Source organism: Triticum urartu, chromosome 7A (genome assembly GCF_056163025.1).
Source record: "Triticum urartu cultivar PI428250 chromosome 7A, HENAU_Tu73, whole genome shotgun sequence".
In the NCBI taxonomy this organism is placed as follows: Eukaryota; Viridiplantae; Streptophyta; class Magnoliopsida; order Poales; family Poaceae; genus Triticum; species Triticum urartu.
Window position 1 is genome coordinate 432,490,753 of NC_141879.1, and position 22,034 is coordinate 432,512,786.

The following is a 22,034-nucleotide window of genomic DNA, read 5'->3' on the forward strand; positions in this document are numbered from 1 at the left end:
CAGAAACTAGGACAGCAAGAGTGGAACAAAACACTAGGTAAAAGGCCGAGCCTTCCACCCTTTACCAAGTATATAGGTGCATTAAGATAAACAAGATAATATTGTGATATCCCAACAATAAACAATGTTCCAACAAGGAACGATCTCCAATCTTCACCTGCAACTAGCAACGCTATAAGAGGGGCTGAGCAAAGCGGTAACATAGCAAAACAACGGTTTGCTAGGACATGGTGGGTTAGAGGTTTGACATGGCAATATGGGAGGCATGATAAGCAAGTGGTAGGTGTCATAGCATAGGCATAGCAAAAGAGCGAGCATCTAGCAAGCAAAGATAGAAGTGATTTCGAGGGTATGGTCATCTTGCCTGCAAAGTACTCAGAGTTGCCTTGATCCTCGTAAGCGAACTCAACGGGCTCCTCGTTCACGAACTCGTCTCCCAGCTCTACCCAAAGCAAGACAACAAGCAAAAGGAACACAATCAACCACGTGCAATGCTCAAGCAACATGATGTAAACATGGTATGATATGCGGGATGCGATAAGTGATGCATATGCAAGATTTGGAAAGGAATGAACGAACCTGGCCTCAACATGGAAATACAAGAGCGCCACTGGAAAGGGGAGTTGATTTCGGTTGAAATCGATATAAAGATCACCGGAATCGGATGCACGGTTTGGAAATGGCAAGCGAAACAAATATGGCACCGGTCTGCGATAATCATCAAGTGACCAACTAAATGCATCAAGATAGATATGCTACAGCACTCAAACATGACAACAAAATACATGGAAAGGATCCACTCATGATGCTTGAAAAAATAAGAACACTGAGCTACGGCTAATTCATGCATTAACAGGTTCAAACAAGCAAGGCAAAAGTGCAAATGATAATAGGTTTCAGACTTAGTGAAATTAACACAAGTCTGGAATTGATCAGCAGGAAGCAATCTTTAGAGCATGAAAACTACATGCTACAGGAACTTAACATGGCAAAGCAAGGAATGGAATAAAGCTACTCAAAGCACTTAACAAAAGTCCCTTAGTGACCTTGAGCCAAAAGGGATCAGATAATACAATTGCAAGCATGTGAACATAGCAAAAACACAAACAGATTCAGACTTAGTGAAAAACTGGAGAATGCAAAACAGTTAACGAGTAGGCATGTTTACGAGCTCGATGCACTCACTACAGAGCATGGCATGACAAACTAAGCATACACCCATCCAGAAGACATGGCATAGAAGCTAGACATGGCAAGTACAACAACATAGCATGCACGGATCAATAGCAACATCCTCGGCAAAATCGCTAAACATGTCAGCAATCTGCCAGGATCATTTTATAGAAAAAGTAGAGCTCGATTGACTCAAGCTAAGGTGCTCCATAAGCAAACAAAGACATGGATCGATAGAGCATCACAATATTAACAAAACATCCTTACTGATCATCCTCAAAAGAGGCACGGATAACTAGGAAACAACATGAACATATGGCATAAAAGCAAAAACAGGAAAAGGACTTAGTGAAATTCTAAGTCCCTGAAATCGGCATCAACGATTACGCTACTTTGCATGCTTGTACTAGTCACCACAAATATCACAAAAATACATGGCATACACCCCTGTAAAGATGGCATGGCATTTAACAAAACACATGTAGAGCTCAGGATCATAGCATGCACACATTAATCATGGCAAAAATGACAAAAGGCCATTTGCTAAAACAGATCTGACATATTCCTCACATAGCCCTCTTCCAACAGCATTTCGGGCATCAAGATGAGCTCAAATGAAAATGATGCAATGAGATGAAATGATGTACTCGTCGAGACGAACATTTTGATATGCTACACGCACGAAACGGAGCTACAGATGCCGAGTTATGGCATGTCAAAGAATGCTAAATATTAGGGTTTCGGTAGGAAAAAGTCAACCCGCGGGATATTTCCAGATCTGAGATCTGCACGCAAACCGAGGTTCACCGGAGACCTGTTTGCTGGAGCTGACGTGGAGCTCGCCGGAGGAAGAAGCCGAGGGAAGGAGAGGCCGGGGCGGCGCCAGTGTTGAGCGGGAGCTCCGGGCGGCGAGGTTGGCGTGGCGGGGCGGCGACCGAGGCGGAGGACCGGGGCGGTGCGGCGGAGTCTGGCAATGGCGCACGGCGGCGCCGGCCGGCGAAGGGCGGCGCGTGGCGTCGGGCGCGAGGGAGAGGCGCTGATCCGCGGTGGCGGTTGGAGTGGGCCGCGGGGGGCGGCTCCGGGCTCCCCGGGCCGCGCGGTGGGAGAGGAGGCGGGCGACACGTGGCGCGCGCTGGTAGGCTAGGTGCGGCGGTGGTATTCGTCCGGTGGCGGCCGGACGTGTCCGGTGGCGACAGGCAATTTTTAGGGTTTTTGGAAGGAGGGGATCTGGGAATTTCGGTGGAGGGGCTAGTTTTATAGGTAGAGGGAGCTAGGAAGCTCCAAATGGAGTGCGGTTTTCGGCCACGCGATCGTGATCGAACGCTCTAGACGATGGAGGGGTTTTTGGTGAGTTTTGGGCCAAATTGGAAGGCTGTTGGGCTGCAACACACACGAGGCCTTTTCGGTCCCTCGGTTAACCGTTGGAGTATCAAACGAAGTCCAAATGGCACGAAACTTGACATGCGGTCTACCGGTAGTAAACCGAGGCCGCATGGCAAGTCTCGGTCCAATCCGAAAACGTTTGACACCCGCACACGAAAAGGGACACCGGGTGACATAGGAGCACCGGAATGCAAAACGGACTACGGGGAAAATTCTCGGATGCATGAGACGAACACGTATGCAAATGCAATGCACATGATGACATGATATGAGATGCATGACAAAGACAACAACACACGAAGACAAAAACCCGACAACGAGGAAAATAATATAACTTAGAGCCGGAAACGGCAAGAGTTGGGATACATATAAGGTAAATTACATCCGGGGTGTTACATGATGCTCCCTGCAAGTTCCACAGCCGCACAAAGCTATCCAACCACACCACCCAGAAGTGTCATTGGCTCACACGAATCTCCAAGGGCGAAGGGCTGCAACCACCGCCTCCTGCTGGCCAGCCGCCTCCCCCTCCTCAGCAGTCGGCGACCCATCCAGCAGTCGACACCGTTCAAGATCAATTCCCTGAAGAACATGGAGCGTATGTTGTTTTCACCAGTGTGGCCGATGACAGGCGTAGCCGGCATCGATAGTCTCGTGAGGTGAATGCCGTAGCCATTGAAGCTCCAGAGTTCATGCACTGGTTAGAGAGGCCAATCAATTGGAGCTGGGCTAATCACCCGAAAGTAATGCCTTCTCCGGGCTCTTACGCTTTGGTGTTGGAGGCCACATTTGCCACGGAGAGGCGAGCTGCTCATTTCTCCCGAGTCTTGATAGATGGCGGCAGCAGCATCAACATCCTATACCATAATACCATGGAGAAGTTGAAGATCAAACCCAAGCATCTCCTGCCCAGTCGAACTGTCTTCCATGGCATAGTTCTTGTCCTTTCGCACTCACCAATCGACAAGATCCAGATAGATGTCCTCTTCGGCGATAAAGACCATTTCCACCGTGAGCCCATCTGGTTTGAGGTGGTCGACCTGGAAAGCCCGTACCACGCACTGCGTGGATGACCTGCTTTAGCCAAGTTCATGGTGGTGCCACATTATCCCTACCTCAAGATGAAGATGTCGAGTGCCAAGGGAGTCATTACCATCTCCGGAGATTATCAGAAGTCGTCCGACTGTGCGGCCGCCAGCAGCTGGCTAGCCGAGTCCCTTGTGATCGCTGCCGAGAAGCGGCTCCTCGACCGGGTTGTGGCCATGGCCAGCAAGCAGCCGGACATGTCTCATGATCCCAAGGAGGCGGAAGCTGAAGGATCCTTCAAGCCGGCCAAGGAGACAAAGAAGATACCATTGGACCCAAAGCATCCGGAGAGGTACGCTGTCATAGGCGGAAACCTTGACAGCAAATAGGAAAGCGAGCTCGTCGATTTCCTCCGTGAGAATCGAGACATCTTCGCATGGTCTCTAAAAGACATGCCGGGTGTCCCGACGGATTTCGCCGAGTACAAGCTACAAGTTAGAGAAGATGCCAAGCTAGTAAAGCAACCCCTCCGCCGACAGTCGGAGGAAAAGAGAAGAATCATTGGGGAAGAGATCGCCCGTCTGTTGGCAGCCGGCTTCATCATGGAAGTTTTCTTCCCAGAATGGCTTGCCAACCAAGTCCTTGTACTGAAGAAGAATAACAAATGGCGCATGTGCATTGACTACACCAGCCTCAACAAGGTCTGCCCAAAGGATCCGTTTGCTCTGCCACGGATAGACCAAGTTATAGACTCCACAATCGGATGCGAGTTGTTGAGTTTTTTGGATGCCTACTCAGGATATCATCGGATCAAGTTGAACCCGACAGACCATCTGAAGACCGCATTCATCACACCATTTGGAGCCTTCTGCTAGCTGACTATGACATTCGGCCTAAGAAATGCCGGTGCCACTTTTCAGTGTTGCATGCAGAAGTGCCTCCTCAAGCAACTCGGCAGAAATGCCCACGTCTACGTAGACGATATCGTGGTGAAGACGGAGAAGCGCAACACACTCCTTGAAGATCTCAAGGAAACCTTTGAAAATCTGCACCGATTTCAAATCAAGCTCAACCCGAAAAAGTGCGTGTTCGGAGTACCAGCTGGCTAGCTCCTTAGCTTCCTCTTCTCAGAATGATGCATTGATTGCAACCCTGTGAAGATCAAAGCCATCGAGAGGATGGCGAAGCCCACCCGACTACGAGATGTCCAAAAATTCACCGGCTGCTTGGCGTCCATCAGCTGGTTCATCAGTCGGCTGGGCGAGAAGGCTCTTCCCCTGTACCAGCTTATGAAGAAGACCACTCATTTTGAGTGGAACGACCAGGCAGATGACGCTTTTATCCAGCTGAAGAAGATGTTGACCACGCCGCCTGTCCTGGCGGCTCCGACTACTAAAGAGCCCATGTACCTTTACATCGTCGCCACCAGCCGGGTGGTCAGCACAGTCATAGTTGTGGAGCGCAAGGAAGACACCAAGGCATTACCAGTCCAGAGGCCGGTGTATTACCTAAGTGAAGTGTTGTCCGCCTCCACGCAGAACTACCCCCACTACCAGAAGATGTGCTACGGCGTGCATTTCGCCACCAAGAAGCTGAAGCCATACTTTCAGGAGCACCCAATCACTTTTGTCTGCACAGCCCCACTCGCTGAGATCATTGGCAATAGAGATGCTTCTGGCCGAGTGGCCAAATGGGCCATCGAGTTGGCCCCCTACACCATCTACTACCAGCCTCGCACCGCCATCAAGTCCCAAGCACTGGCCGACTTACTCGTCGACTGGGCCGAGACCCAGTACCTGCCGCCAGCGCCGGACTCCACCCATTGGAGGATGCATTTTGATGGTTCAAAGATGCGCACTAGTTTGGGAGCCGGCATCGTCCTCACCTGTCCCAAAGGCGACAAGCTCAAGTACACGTTGCAAATCCACTTTGCCGCCTCCAACAATGTGGTGAGTATGCAACATTAATTCATGGCCTCCAGTTGGCCAAGGAAATCGGCATCCGCCGGATCCTATACTACGGTGACTTCGACTTGGTGGTCCAGTAGTCTTCTGGTGACTGGGACACCAAGGATGCAAATATGGAAAGCTACCATTTTTTCTTGCAGCAACTCAGTGGATACTTCGAGGGGTGCGAGTTCCTTCATGTGCCAAGAGCCGACAATGAGCAAGCAGTCGATCAAGCCCTCTCCAGAATCTGAGTCCATCTTTGTGCCGGCTCCTCCCTGGGCCGACGGATCCGACTCTAGGGCTGCGGCAGCCGGCTTGCGGACCTCGACAGTCCGCACGGGTACTGTGATAGTCGCACCCGGCCCAGAAACATCACAACCCGGCCCAGGGACTGCAACAGTCGGCCCGGCGACCTCACCAAGTGGCTCGGGGACTTCAATAGTCGCACCTGGCCCGGGGACTTCAGAACCCGACCCTGGGGCTGTGGCAGTCGGCCTGGGGACTTCATCAACACAGCAAGCGGCAGCTGACTCCAACCCGCCGCCTCCTAGCCCAACCTCCCTCATGCAAGTTGCAGTTCTGGCAGTCGAAGAAATAGCAGCACCTTCATGGGTGCAGCCCATCCTCAACTTTTTGGGGAATAAAGAGATGTCGACTGATGAGATCTCAGCCCGACAAGTGCAACGTCGGGCAGGAGCATACACCATTGTCAACAGAGAACTTGTGAGGCATAGAGTCACTGGTGTGTACCAACGCTGCGTGGAATCGGAGAAAGGCCAAGCAATCCTCAAAGACATCCACCAAGGCGAGTGCGGCCACCATGCGGCTTCCACATCACTCGTGGACAAAGATTTTCACCATGGTTTCTTCTGGCCGACTACCTTGGAGGATGCAAAGGATCTAGTCAAGCATTGCAAGGGGTGTCAGAAGTTTAGCTTGCAGCAACATCTATTGGCTTCTGCACTCAAGACCATTCCCTTAGCATCGCCTCTTGCCATCTGGGGCTTGGATATGGTGGGACCATTCAAGACAGCACGCGGCGGCATGACCCATCTACTTGTGGCCATGGACAAATTCACCAAGTGGATAGAAGCAAAGCCAATCAAGAAGTTGAATGGTCTGACTGCCGTGACTTTCATTGCAGACATCACCACTCGGTACAGAGTAACACACAACATCATCACGAATAATGGCACAAATTTTGCCAAAGGAGCCTTGGCCCGTTTCTGTGCGACACATGGCATCCAATTGGACCTAGCGTCAGTTGCCCATCCGTAGTCAAACATCCAAGTTGAGCGAGAAAACGGCATCATCCTTTCCGGCATCAAGCCTCGACTAGTCGAGCCTCTAGAGCGGCCGGCCGGCTGCTGGATTGATGAGCTGCCGGCCATCCTATGGAGCCTGTGCACAACTCCAAACAAGTCAACATGCTTCAGGCCTTTCTTCCTCGTCTACGGTGCCAAAGTCATCATCCCGACGGACATTGAGTTCGACTCACCTTCGGTCATGATGTACACCAAGGTGAAAGCAAAAGAAGCACGAGAAGATGGCGTCGATATGCTGGAGGAGGGTCGGCAGTTAGCACTCAGCCGGTCCGCCATCTACCAGCAGAGTCTGCACCGCTACTACAACCGGAAGGTCAAGCCAAAATCTTTCCAGGAGGGAGACCTTGTGCTCCGGCTGATCCAGCGAACAGCTGGCCAGCACAAGCTCTTGGCACCCTGGGAAGGCCCATTCATCATTAGCAAAGTTTTGGGCAACGACTCCTACTACCTAATCGATGCTCAGAAGCCCAGAGCACGCAAGAGAGACGACTCCGGCAAAGAGATAGAGTGGCTGTGGAATGCAAATCTTCTTCGAAGATTTTACAGTTGATGTAGTATGTACCACGATATCTTTTGTATTAAGTACGAAGACTCCGGGTCCCCCGAGAAGAGCTCGGGGACTACCCTCTTTTCTATATATGATAAGTATTATGCCTATGATTGTGTTATTTCATTATTCCCCATGGCACCGGGTTCGACCAGTCGGCCCGGGGGCTCGCCACCTTGTACTATGTGGAGCTTCCTATAGTCGGACAAGTAGTGTGTTGGCACTTAAGCCTTCTTTTGCTAGAAGCCGTAGCTTGCAGAGCGATTGTCCAGTGGGCAGGAGTTACGGGCAGGAAAGGGTGTCCACATGAAAAATGGCTAAGGACCAAAAGCATGCACATAGTTCAAGCCAGCTCCCCGCCTCATCGACCGGCTGATGAAACAGCCGGCCGACCGGCCTCTACTTAACTTAGTAACGCTCTAGTCGGCTAAGTACTTGCCCTCCCGAAAGAAGCTAAGTACTTGACCAAGCCATAGTCCGAAGAGCGGTTGTTCGGCTGGCAAGACGACAGCCAAGGGAGGGCGGCAAAGGAAAAAGGCCAAGGAGGAGAGAGCAAGAAAAGTCAGAACTCGGCAAAAGCACAACTTCTAAGAAAGCATATTTACATGTCAAAAGGCCCTTGGCCAGCATTCAACAGAGTTTGAAATACACCCCGCGGGTGGAATTGCGCAAATTTAACAAAGTTTGTCTAGACTGATAAAACAAGGAAAATAAAGATAAGTCCGCGACCTAGGGAGCTGCAGAGGGGTCCGGCTAGGTGGCGGAGTCGGTGGCGCCGGTTGGTGGAGTGGACGGCTGATCAGCCTCCGCTTGGTCGCCTCCAACTGCAGTCGGTGCACTAGAGTGCGACTCGTTGCTCGAGGCATGATCAAGCTGGGGCTGGCCGTCCGCTCTGACCTCTGGCGCTTCTTCCTCGCCTTCCTCGTCCTCCTCATCCGATGGGCCGGCCGGAGGTGGGCTTGGATGCTGAGAAATTGTTCGCTAAGAGTCCCGGGGGCGTCGGCAACGATTTGCAAGCATTCTGCCCTCTGTTCCTCACGATAAGCCTCGATAGCCTCGTTGGCAGCGTCAGAATGGCCAGGAAAGAAGTCTGCTTAGGCAGAAAGCAAAAAGATCAAAAGTCAGAAGCCAGAAGCTGGAAGCCGGCTCGATCAGCAGCCAGCAACCCAAAGAAAGAAAAAGAAGAAAGCTTACCATCAACCATGTCTTCAATCCTGCCGAAGCCGGACTTCAGCAGCGCCTCCATGTCGGTCCAGGTGGAGCATTCGGTCTCGAAATCGGCGAGGAGATTGGACTCCTTAACCTCCGCCTCCTTCCGGGCCTTCTGGAGAAGCTCCGCCTGCTCCGCCAGTTGCGTGGCCAGCTCGTGGCACTCAGCCTCCTTGGCATGCAACACGGTGTTGGCTTCACCCAGCTACCGCTGCAAGGCGGCATTGGCCTCTGCAAGAGTGGAGAAAGAAAAAAGATGTCAATGACCAACAAAGAGGAAGTATAGTTGCCGAGGAGATCCGACCAGACTGCTCAGCAGTCGACCCGAATCTCAGGGACTATAGCCCGCGGGTGTGCTATCGCGCCCCCGCAGAGAAAGAAAACATGGACTTACTCCGGCTTTTCGCCAAGTCAGCGGTCCGCCTGTCCAGATCTCGGACGTTGGAGTTGCAGGTGATCACACAAAGATTATGATAGTCCTACAATGTAGATAGTAGAAAAAAGTTAGCACTCGGTGCTCGTCAAGTAAAGTTCCGGGATGCCTAGTCAGCAGCCGGCCCGGAACTCGGGGGCTACACCCAGTGGGTGCGCTGGCGCGCCCCCACAGGGAAGTACAAGAATCAAAGACGAAGAAGTGAGAAACATACCCGAATGGACACTCGTGAATCCAGGAGCACCCTGTTGCACTGCTAAAGAGCAGTGGCCTCAGCTCAGAGTTTGGCCTGGACATCCAGGATCGCTTGATTTAAAGCGCCCGTCCCGCCTCCACGCACCCATTCAGCGGGAGCGGCACTGGTTGCTTCGGCATCCGGGGCTGACGAGCTCGCATCACCGGCTTCCAGCGGTCGTGGCGCCGAAGACGCCTTCGCGCCTCGGTGGCGCAATGGTGTGCAGGCCTCAGGAGTCGGGCCCATCACCACCTTGGTTTCGGCTGGCTGGGCCGGCGGGGTGGCCAACTGCTTGTCCCACGCTCTGCCAGACGGCGGCGGCGAAGGCACGGTTACCTCCGGCATGGCGACGTCGCCAGCTCCCCTCTCCATGACCAGTTGTTCGTCGCCGGCTCCCCCAGTCGACGCCGTGAACTCTGGTGGCGGTGGCGCGGAGTTCAGGGGGATGATGAACAACGACACCTGATGGTATGCAGCTTCTTCGCTGCGGCATCGGCTTCAGCTTCCGCCAGCTTCTTCAACACGGTGGCCTCCGCCTTGTCCGCCTACGCCTACACCCTACGGGTGGCTTCCCGCTCCTCGCGCACCTCCCGCGCATTTCATTCCTATGCCTCCCCGAGGTCAGCCGCAGGGTCGATTCGCCGAGTGGTGTTAGAAGTCTCCCCTGACCCGATGACGGAGGCGGCGACCAACTTCTCAAGAGAGAGTGAAGCCCTAAGTCAAGGAAATAAAGCAGAAAAGCTCAGATAAAATCAACAAGAAAGAAGGCACAAGGAAAATACTCTTACACCGACAACATAGGAGGCACTTTCGGAAGCTTCTGAAACTTGGTCACCTTTGCGGCGGCCTCCTTCCGCTTGGTCGCGGTGGTCGGCTTCTTGGTTTTCTTCGGTGCGCTGCCAAACAAGGCGGCGCCTTGTTTGCGCTTGCGCGTGCCGCCTTGAGTAGCCAGCTCGACGGAAGGGCCCACGTCCGCCTTGCCGACGCCTCGCGCATGGCGCGGCTCGTCCTCGTCTTCGTCATCATCAGGCCAGGTCTCGATGCCGCCTACCTCTTCGGAGGCGCCCGCTTCGTTGCCGCAGCCTATGGCGTTGTCCTCCAGGGCAGCCGCCCCCAAGTCGGGGTCGTCCACATTGCTCACTGCCTGGTCCGGCAGGTAGTCTCCACCCAGCCCTACGACGGCGGCCATCGCCGGAGACATGAAGATCTGCGTTCACAAGACCGACTATTCAAGACGGCAAGACCAAAACCAAAACAAATACTAAAAAGGAAAGAGTTGAAGAACTTACAGGAGGCGGCGGGTTGTCCCGGGAGTATGGCCACATGCCGAACCACCAAGACCCTTCCGACAGCTTGAGGTCGGAGATCTCGTTCACCATGCGGGTGACTTCGGCAGTCGGCATGTCCCTCGTGCATATCCAGCTCGGGTCCCGGTGCCCGCTCATCCGACAGATCAGATGAGGCCGTCCTTGGAGCTGGAGAACCCGGCGCTCGACGAAGGCGACCAGCAGGTTGGACGCCTTGAGGCCTGCAGCATCCGTCAGCACCCGGAGCCGGTTGATGGCGGCGTTGGCGTCAGCTGACAAGGGCTTCGGCTTGTAGCCCTAGTTGGCCTGAGGTTCGGCCGGAGGGCCGGCTTCGTAGGGCGGCAAGTTGATGAAGTCGAGGGCGGGGTCGACATTCTCCACAGAAAAGTACGATTTTTGCCACAGTTTGACCGATTGTGACAGCTTGATGGCGGAAGGCATTCTTCATGGACGGATGGCGCACCACGAAGAAAGTGCCGCACTGGGCCGCCTTCTCCCTGGCGGAGGTGCCCAGCTTGGTGTAGAAGAATGCTCCCCACAGATTGATGGTGGGGAGGATGCCTAGGTAGCCCTCGCACATCGTGACGAAGGCGGACTGCAGCGTCACGGTGTTGGGCGTCAGATGATGCGGCTGGAGGTGGAAGAAGTTGAGGAAGGAACGGAAGAATCTGCTCACCAGCAGGCCGAAGCCATGGAGCAAGTGCGGGCGGAAGATAACCCGCTCGCCTCCCTGCGGCGCCGGTGATATCTCTTCCTCCGGCGGCACGCACACCTTGACGTAGCTCGCGTCGGGCAGCCGTCGTGTGGCACGAAGAAAGGCAAGGTGGTCGTTGATCACGACCGAGCCATCCCAGTCCCCTCCCTTCTCGCGCGTCATGGAGTCCGAGCTTTATGGGGATATGGCGCGGCCGCAGAGGCAAGGACCGCGGTAGAGCAAGAGGCTCAGCATGGAGCAGGCTGACGGTGACGAACTGTGTCAGTGCTTCGGCAGGGCGCAGAAGTGCGGCGGAAGCAAGAGGAAGAGGAGGTTGAAAATGGCAAAGGGGAGGAGGGCGCGCATGCTCCGCCGCTCCCACTCCACCCTACTTCTAGCCCCTGGGCTACTAAGCCGAGGGGGCGGGGCGTGGGATCGTGGGATTAACTGCGCCCACGGCCCCACGCCCCCATGATTATTGCATGAGTTACTGCGCGCAGTAACTCCGCGTGGAATCACAACGGTCTGCCTCGGCCACAACGGATCCGCCTGCGCGCCGAGGCCCGGTCGTGGCGGACCCAGCCTGCTATCGCGTCCCATCACGTGCGTGGGTTGGCAGGCTAGCCCGGATAGCTGGCGCCGCGTGGCGTGCTTGCAACGGGCGGCGGGCTAGAAGCTTAGAAGGCACGCCACCTGATTCCCGCCTTAAAAATTCAAAGTCACCCGACCAATCCGCCTGGTCATGGCCGACTCCTGGCGGGCAGCTTACCAGAAGACGGATGAGGCATTCAGCAAGAGCACTCGAAGAAGAAAACTGCTGAGGCACCAGCTTTGGGAACTACTGTCGAAGCAATGGGCCACGAGTAGCCTAACCCGAGTCCCTGAGAATTTCAAGATCGGGCTGGCTACGCCCCTCAAGCATCAGGGACGAAGCGCCGCCTTCTGGTGGCCGGCTGGCTCTAGCGGCCGGCTGCCAGAGGATGGCCCCAAGATGGGCCGGCTCCCAGTAGGCGGCCTCCAGAGAGGCCGGCTCCTGCCAGGCGGCCCGCGGCGCCCTCATTTGTGCCCCCATAAAGAAGACAAGACAGGATGTGGCTACAGTGTAGCCCATCACCCCCATATCCAGGGCAGGGTGCGGCCACAGTATCCTGTACCGGTCGAGATCTCTACACGGTGCGACACTCTTGCCATCCCGCCCTTGACGTTACCCCTGTCAGGTGGAACCATGTTCCCACGACGGCCTATCGGTACGGCCTAAAGGCGGCGGGCTCTACCAGGAAGCGAGAGCCCAGAGGGCGGCAGCACCTGACCAGTCGGACCCGAGGGAGGCTGGCCTCTAGCAGGCGGCCCACTCTTCCCTCAGAGTCCACGCGCCATTAACCGGACGAGACACCGTGTGGCTACAGTGATCTCCCAGCAAACGACGGGACTATACCACGGCCCCCCGACCAAGCATGCGTCATTAGCGTTACGGCTACAATAACAAGCAGCCGGCCAGGCCCGCAAGCGGCGGAGGCGGCTTGTCGGCTCCGTACCAGACCAGGCGGCAGGGCCCACTAGGCCGCGGGCCCCAACGGCCGGTGGAGGAGCCGGCGACAGGAGACACTGACAGCCTGGTCCTACACCCGGCCAAATTGTACCCCTGGGGGTAGGCCTATATAAACCCCCAGGGCACCCATGCAAAGGGTTCCCAACCTATTAGACCTAGGCACACACATAGAGAGAGGAGAGAGCTAGCCCTGCTTTCTTCTACCTCTAGCATACAGCTCAAGGAGCACCATTGTACTCGCTAGTGCCTTAGTGATCATGCGGAGACCCCGCAGAGAAAGACTAGGGGTGTTATCTCCTAGGAGAGCCCCGAACCTGGGTAAGATTCGCCGGCGTGCATGTCTTCGCCTCACCCCGTTTCCTGGCACCGGCGACGTCCAACTAGCCCCCATCATGATTAGCCATCCTTTGGCATATGTCGCACCAAACCCCTGACACGACCACAAGGTCGGTAGGCGCACCCAGGGGATAGGGCGCGCCCCCACCCTTGTGGGCCCCTCGTGACTCCACCGACCTATTTCTTCCGCCTATATATTCTCAAATATCCCAAAACCTACCAGGAGAGCCACGAAAACACTTTTCCACCGCCGCAACCTTCTATACCCATGAGGTCCCATCTAGGGGCCTTTTTCGGCATCTTACCGGAGGGGGATTCAATCACGGAAGGCTTCTACCTCAACACCATTGCCTCTCGGATGAAGCGTGAGTAGTTTGCCACAGACGTACGGGTCCATAGCTAGTAGCTAGATGGATTCTTCTCTCTCTTTGATTCTCAATACCATGTTCTCCTTGATGTTCTTAGAGATCTATTCGATGTAATACTCTTTTGTGGTGTGTTTGCCGAGATCCGATGAATTGTCGATTAATGATCAATTTATCTATGAATATTATTTGAATCTTCTCTGAAATCTTGTATCCATGATTTGATATCTTTGCAAGTCTCTTCGAACTATTGATTTGGGTTGGCCAACTAGATTGTTTTTTCTTGCAATGGGAGAAGTGCTTAGCTTTGGGGTTCAATGTTGCGGTGCTCGATCCTAGTGATAGAAGGGGAACCGACACATATTGTATTGTTGCCATCGAGGATAACAAGATGGCGTTTTCATCATATTACTTGAGTTTATCCCGCTACATCATGTCATCTTACTTAACGCGTTACTCTGTTCTTATGAACTGAATACTCTAGATGCAGGCAAGAGTAGGTCGATGTGTGGAGTAATAGTAGTAGATGTAGGCAAGATTCGGTCTATATATACGGACGTGATGCCTATATTCATGATCATTGCCTTAGATATCGTCATAACTTTGCGCTTTTCTATCAATTGCTCGGCAGTAAAGCCTCTAGTGAAGCCTATGGCCCTCAGGTCTGTTTTGCATCATATAAGTTTCTGATCTACAATTTTAGTTTCCTATTTACTTCCTTTGCAATCTTTTACTTTCTGTTCCATAAACCAAAAATACCAAAAATATTACTTTACCATTTATCCTTCACTATTAGATCTCACTTTGCAAATAACCGTGAAGGGATTGACAACCCCTTATCGTGTTGGGTGCAAGTTGGTGTTTGTTTGTGCAGGTATTCGGTGACTTGTACGTTGTCTCCTACTGGATTGATACCTTGGTTCTCAAAACTGAGGGAAATACTTACTCTACTTTGTTGCATCACCCTTTCCTCTTCAAGGGAAAAACCAACGCAAGCTCAAGAGGTAGCATATGGCCATCATCATCTTGTGCTTTTGATCTCCATCTTCAAAGCATCGTCATGATCTCCATTGTTACCGGCTCGACACTTTGATCTCCATCATTGCGTCGGGGTCGTCTCGCCAACTATTGCTTCTACAAATATTGCTAACGCATAGTGATAAAGTAAAGCAATTACATGGCGCTTGCATTTCATACAGTAAAGAGACAACCCTATGGCTCCTGCCGGTTGTCGATATTACAAAACATGATCATATCATACATCAACATATATCACATCATATCTTGACCATATCACATCACAACATGCCCTGCAAAAAGAAGTTAGGCGTCCTCTACTTTGTTGTTGCAAGTTTTATGTGCCTGCTATGGGCTTCTAGCAAGAACCGTTCTTACCTACACAAAAACCACAACGGTGATTCATCAAGTTTACTGTTTTAACCTTTTTCAAAGGACCGGCCATAGTCAAATTCGATTCAATTAAAGTAGGAGAAACAGACACCCGCCAACCACCTTTATGCAAAACTAGTTGCATGTCTGTCGGTGGAACCAGTCTCATGTGCGTGGACATGTAAGGTTGGTCCGGGCCGCTTCATCCCACAACCGCCGAATCAAAATAAGACGTTGGTGGTAAGAAGTATGACTATCATCACCCACAACTCTTTGTGTTCTACTCGTGCATATCATCTACGCATAGACCTGGCTCGGATGCCACTGTTGGGAAACGTTGCATGGAAAACAAAAAAATTCTACGCACACGCAAGATCAATCCATGGAGATGCATAGCAACAAGAGGGGAGAGTGTGTCTACGTACCCTCGTAGACCGTAAGCGGAAGCATGTGTTAACGCGGTTGATGTAGTCAAACTTCTTCGCGCTCCAACCGATCAAGTGCCGAATGTACGACACCTTCGCGTTCTGCACACATTCAGCTCGGTGACATCCTCCGCCTTCTTGATCCAGCAAGACGGCGAGGTAGTGCATGAGTTCCAACATCACGATGGCATGGTGACGATGATGGTGAAGTTACCTCCATAGGGCTTCGCCTAAGCACTACGCAAATATGACATGGGGTGTAAACGGTGGAGGGGTGCCGCACACGGCTAAGACAATGTTGTGTTGTGCTAGGTGCCCCCTCCCACATATATATAGGTGGGGGTGGAGGGAGCAGCCAAGAGGCGCCCCCAAGTAGGTCGAATTCTACTTGGGATCTTCCCCCAAGTGACGCCCCCCTTTCCTTCTTTGGAGTGCGGGAGGAAGGAAGGAGGAGGTGGCGCCCCCACCCCTTTCCTTTCTCTCTTGAGGAGGGAAATTAAGGAGGGGCCACCCCTCCCCTTTCCTTCCCCAAGGGCCAGCCAGCCAATGGAAGGGACGCACCAGCCCCCTTGTGGGCTGGTCCCCTTTGGCCCATAAGGCCCATACACTTGCTGGGGGTGCCCGGAACCCCTTTTGGCGACCCGATGAGTACGCCGTGCACTCTGAAACTATTCTGATGTCCGAATACCATCGTACTATATATCAATCTTTACCTCTCGACCATTTGGAGACTCCTCGTCACGTCTGTGATCTCACGCGGGACTCCAAACAACATTCGGTCACCAAATCATATAACTCATATAACACTATATCATGAACGAACGTTAAGTGTGCGGACCCTACAGGTTCGAGAACTATGTAGATATGACAGAGATACCTCTCCGGTCAATAACCAATAGCGAAAGCTGGGTGCCCATATTGGTTCCTACATATTGTACAAAGATCTTTGTCGGTCGAACCATTATGACAACATACGTAATTCCCTTTGTCCATCGGTATGTTACTTGCCCGATATTCGATCGTCGGTATCTTCATACCTAGTTCAATCTCGTTACAAGCAAGTCTCTTTACTTGTTCCGTAATACATCACCTCGTAACTAACTCATTAGTCATTTGCTTACAAGCTTATGATGTGTATTATCGAGAGGGCCCAGAGATACCCCTTCGATACTCGGAGTGACAAATCCTAATCTCGATCTATGCCAACTCAACAAACACCTTCGGAGATACCTATAGAGCATCTTTATGGTCACCTAGTTACATTGTGACGCTTGATAGCACACAAGGTATTCCTCCGGTATCCGGGAGTTGCATAATCTCATAGTCGGGGGAATATGTATTTGACATGAAGAAAGCGATAGCAATAAACTAAACGATCAATATGCTAAGCTAACAGATGGGTCCTGTCCATCACATCATTCTCCTAATGATGTGATCCCGTTATGAAATTGCAACATATGTCTATGGTTAGGAAACCTTAACCATCTTTGATCAACGAGCTAGTCTAGTAGAGGCTTACTAGGGACATTGTATTTATTTATGTATTAACACATGTATTTAAGTTTCCGATTAATACAATTCTAGCATGAATAATAAACCTTTATCATGAATAAGGAAATATAAAATAACAACTTTATTATTGCCTCTAGGGAATATTTCCTTCACTCTCCCTATATCCCTTCCAACAAACAATGGTACAACAAGCTGCTATACAAATGGTTTTTAACCCCTTTCTATGACGACATTTTAAACCGTCGCCTTCCCGATGTGGGCGATAGGGGGGTCCTTCCCACACGACCCAGCAACCATTGGGGATAGGCCCTCCGGTCACACAAGCTGGCCCAAATGAGCTCATGTGCGATTGGGCTAGCCATCACATACAATTATACATGCCCAATCATTTCTGTTCGTATGTACATCTCACACAGTGAATCCCAGAGAAACGTTTCCCTTCGTATGTATATCCCACATAGTGAATCCCAGACAAACGCTTCCGTTCGTCTGCACATCCCACACAGTGAATCTCGGATAAACGTTTCTGTTCGTTTGCACATCCTACACTGTGAATCCGAGACAAACGTTTCCGTTCGTATGTACATCCCACATAGTTTTATGTATAGCCCCATGTGTGATAGGTGTAATAGTCACACACACGCTCTGCCTCTGTTAATCGTTTTCTTTATTCAAATATATCACACACGATTTGAAAAAGAAAATTGTATGGCATTGGGCTATCCATCACACACGTTTTTACTACTAGAACCATTTGTAAAGTTCCATGACCCATTTAGCAGGTTTATTAGTTTACAATTAATAATTCCAGTATTATGAAAAATCATATTTCATATAGAACAGTTGTTTGCCAATTTCATATCAGGCACATAAATATATTTTAACATGACAGTACGATAGCTACATGACAACATCACAATAGAGCATATAACTAGCTCACCTTCACAAGCAGAATATTATTCATTTGCGTAATCGACTGATGCATGATCAGCCAAGTTCGTCTTCTCCACCTCTTCTTTCAATTCAGTAAGAACCTGTTTTGCACTAACCAACTAGGAAAATGCCCCCTCCTTCGCCAACACCATCTTAGCAAAGTCTAATTTAAAAATCTGAGCTCATTCTCCATCTTCCTCTTTTTTCCCCGCATCTTGAAATATTCTCCAGCGTTGACAATACTTTCTCTAAGACTATCTCTGTTCTCTTCCTCATACATGCTCCGAAGCTTTGCTAGGCACATCTTCAAAGACCATGGCCACTCTTGATCAACCCATTCCATGTAAGAACACTTCCATTCATACTTTAATATTTAAAATTAAATCAGTAACAATTGTAGGTAAAATAGGTTTCTAGCAACATAGAAAATCACCACATACATATTTTGAAAAACTGAAGAAACATGTTAATTATGACATATCTTCTCAAAAAGATCAATGTGCAAATGAATTAATTGCTACTAAGACAACAACCAAATTGAGAAAACATCACAAGCTATAATTAACTGCAACAATGGTACAAGTTCTTAGTCATGTACTATAAATAGCAAATTGAACATTTTATGAGGAAGCAACTAACAGGTGTGTACATGCACAAAATTTAGTAACATATAACTAATAGCACTCAGGCCGTCCACTATGTATGCCAAAACCGGTGTCAAGACAACTGTTGCTACATTTGGCACCGGTGCCCTGTATAGCCGAGCTGATACCAGAGGACAAATTCAGGGATCCAGACACATGAGCACCTAGTTGCTTCGATGCCCAGTTCCTTCGTGCCATAAAGTTTTAGTATTTTACTACTTGGCTGTTCAGATGTGTGGACCAAAATTGACTGCACAAATTGCTAAAGCAGTGCCAAATAATTTTTTATTGGCACCACTGATGAGATGGCAACATTTTTAGATACTAGGTAGAAATTGTGACACTGTCTTAATCACATTCATTTTCAGTGAGAGTGTCTGAATCACATCTAACAAATGATTTGTAACAAGGAAAGTGGGGCTAACCTTCTCTGCACATGCTAGAAACTTCCTCCCACTTCCACAGATTCAAATGCAATTAGCTTCACGCATGGAGATTGATGGTGACAATGAGCAGACAGATCTTCAGCCACCCCACTCCATTCGTTGCAAGTGATGGTCCTAGGGAGCTACAAGTGGAAGAAATGACTCAAATAGGACGCCAGGTTAAAATCCTTCATTACAAATCATAACCTGAGAGAGAGGAGAGAGGCATACTCGGGTGGTGAAAGAGTCTTCGGAGGAGGAGGAACCGCTGGAGAGGTCATTGAAGAAGACCATGGCGACTGCGGCGGTCGGGTGCGAGACGACGAGAGCGAGGAAGCAAACGAGGAGCGTTTATAGCCTGGGAAGCAAGAAAGGAGGTAACCGGGGAAATGTGACTTGTGGTCATGGAGAAAAGGGGGTGGGAGGAGGGAAGTGTTAGACATTTCGACTGCACGCCAAAATTTTCGAAAGGTGGAGGGAAACTTTGCCCACGGTACCGCTGGAGACCATTCACTTTGAACGAATGTGTGCATCGCAAATGGTTCTTCTACTTTACGCGCATGTGATGAGTTTGATCATTCAAATTTTGGTTGAAATTTCCCTCGGTACTGTGCTCATCCATGTCATTGCATAATTTAACATCGATTCCTAATTTTGGTACACAAAAGAGCCTACAGCACATAGACCACACTCACTGAATCGAGCAATTTTATTAATTAAACAGAGCCAGTTGACCTAAACATTGCTTTAACAAAAGACCATCGTTGTAAACAAAGGCTAAGTATGCATGTAACATCCCAAATTTTCAATCTGGAATGTTATACATAGGTCATTCATGCATATCATATTTTATTGCATTTTGTTTTGCGATCCTCGAAATCCTAAGCAACTCAAGGACCCTCGGGGAGAGTTGGGGATTTTCCTAGTTCTCATATTTTGTTTTGTGATAGGTCGTTTGTCATGCACTCAGCTATGCCGCTGGAGTTGATGGACTCACTTTATCTTCCAAGCCTTCCGTTGTTATCGTATTAGATGGCCTTAAGCCATATTTATTGTAATAAGTTCTCTCTTGAGACATTCGATGTAATAAGTGTGTGTTTGCCACTCTGTTATAAATCATTCGAGTATTGTGTGTGTCAGCATTACCGATCCAGGGATGACACTGAAGCACAGAGACTTGACCGTTTGAGGTCGGGTCGCTACAAGATGGTATCAGAGCACACACTGAATGTAGGGCACGACCACTAAGAAAAGCCATAGGCCACTCTTCTCTACTTATTTCTGACTCCTCTCCATTTTCTACTCTTTAGGATGGCGGACTCGAGGAACAAGTTTCCACAACCGGATGAAGACACACCTTTTGGACGACACTTGAAGGAAGTCACTAAGTACCTGAACATTGGAATACCAAGCTTCACCGGGACCTATACCGCCACTTTACCAAAAGAGGAGCGCTGGATGATTCGAGTTCAAGTTCTAGGAAGGGCTTTCACGCCAGTCACTAAACCCATAGAGTTTTCCTTTGATGCACCAACTTGGAGTCTAGGCAAGAGTATGGCAGCCCACATTGCTATGGGACGCATCGGCAAAGTTTACCACAAGGAGCTTAAGGACACTATCTACCAGATATGTGGGCACCGAGATGAGCAATGGGAGATGATCAACACCAGGAAGGATAGGTCCATTGCAGCATTCATCCAGGAATTAAACCATCACATTCGTCGCCAGGAGAACCAGATGTGCGCAAGCATGATAGATTTGAAGAAGATGATGATCAGGATCATGGAGCTAGAAGAGGAGCTTAAGTCTGCAGACAATGGATATGAGGAGGAAATGATGATACTTGTGGAGAGGAATGACGACATGACCAGGAAGCTAGGAGTTTTTATGGGAGACCCTGTGCCAGGAGGAGAAGACAACGAACCCAAGGAGATTCGTTCTGAAGATTACATCATCATCGACGACACCGACTCCGACCCAGATAGTAGTGATGATGACTATGAATACGAAGCTGGAGCGGATATCATGGAGTCTTCCACCGATCAAAATTTCTAGTAGACCACCATACTATTAGTAGTACCCCCCATGTAAATATTAGTAGTCCGAGCACTATAACGATAGTTAGACCGATTGTATGCCCTTGCTTGATTGATTGAGTGATATGATATGATTGTGTTTGTCTCATGTGCATATGGGTACTGTTTTCTCATTAGACCTCATTCTATTCTAATCTCTTCCCTCTAAACCCATCAGATGCCTCCAAGATGTGACCCCGGTTTTGCTTTCTCGCCGGAGCTCACTCAGTTGATCCAGCAGCAGAATGCCTTGATGCAGTTGTTAGTTCAGAACCAAGGTGACAACAACAACAACAACAACAACCCATCGCCACCACCACCAGTTGACTACTTAGCCCGTTTTCTGAGGCTGCAGCCGCCAGTGTTTTCCAGTAGCACCGAGCCAATAGTTGCTGATGATTGGCTGGGCAGGATTGGAAGAGGGTTGACCACCGCAGGTTGCACAGATGCTGAGAAGGTGTGTTTTGCCGCTCACCAATTGGATGGACCCGCAGCCGCATGGTGGGAGAATTACACAGCCACTTTTCCTATAGCCAATGTCACCTGGAGCAGTTTCAGCAAGCATTCCGCGCTATGCGCATGAAGAAGCGTGAGTTCCGCAACTTACGCCAAGGGAACCGTATTGTAGGCCAGTACGTGGAGGAGTTTAGTAAGTTATCCCGCTATGCTCTAGATGATGTGGCCACAGATGCCGCGAAGCAGGAGAATTTTATGGAAGGGCTGAATGATGAGATGAGTATGCAGTTAATGGTGGCAACATTTAACAACTACCAGGAGTTGGTAGATAAATCTCTCATGATCGAAGGGAAGCAGCAGTAGATAGAGAGCTGCAAGAGGAAATATGGACAAGGGAAGTACAATTCAGGAGCTCAGCAGAAGCCTCGCTTTACCCCGAACTCGGGAGGGCTTACCCATCACCATGGAGGCCACACTCACAATGGAGGAAGTTCTCATAATCATAATGGCCCAAAGAATGGGAATGGGAATGGAGCAAGCAGCAATCAGAACCGTTCCAATCCAGCCACACCCCCCAAGAGGGACCTAAGCCACGTTACTTGTTTCAAGTGCAGGAAGACTGGACACTATGCCACTGAGTGCCC

At 50.5% G+C, this 22,034-nt stretch overlaps 1 protein-coding gene and 1 pseudogene across 1 annotated transcript; one reads left to right on the forward strand and one right to left on the reverse strand.

The window, feature by feature from the left end:
• The first annotated feature begins 3,647 nt into the window (after positions 1-3,647).
• LOC147959844 (uncharacterized) lies at positions 3,648-3,971 on the forward strand. The gene has a single exon (XM_087532953.1). The coding sequence runs from the start codon at positions 3,648-3,650 to the stop codon at positions 3,969-3,971; it is 324 nt and encodes a 107-aa protein (XP_087389079.1).
• Positions 3,972-10,064: 6,093 nt separating this feature from the next.
• On the reverse strand, positions 10,065-11,464 carry LOC147959845 (uncharacterized; annotated as a pseudogene).
• Between the last annotated feature and the right edge of the window lie 10,570 nt (positions 11,465-22,034).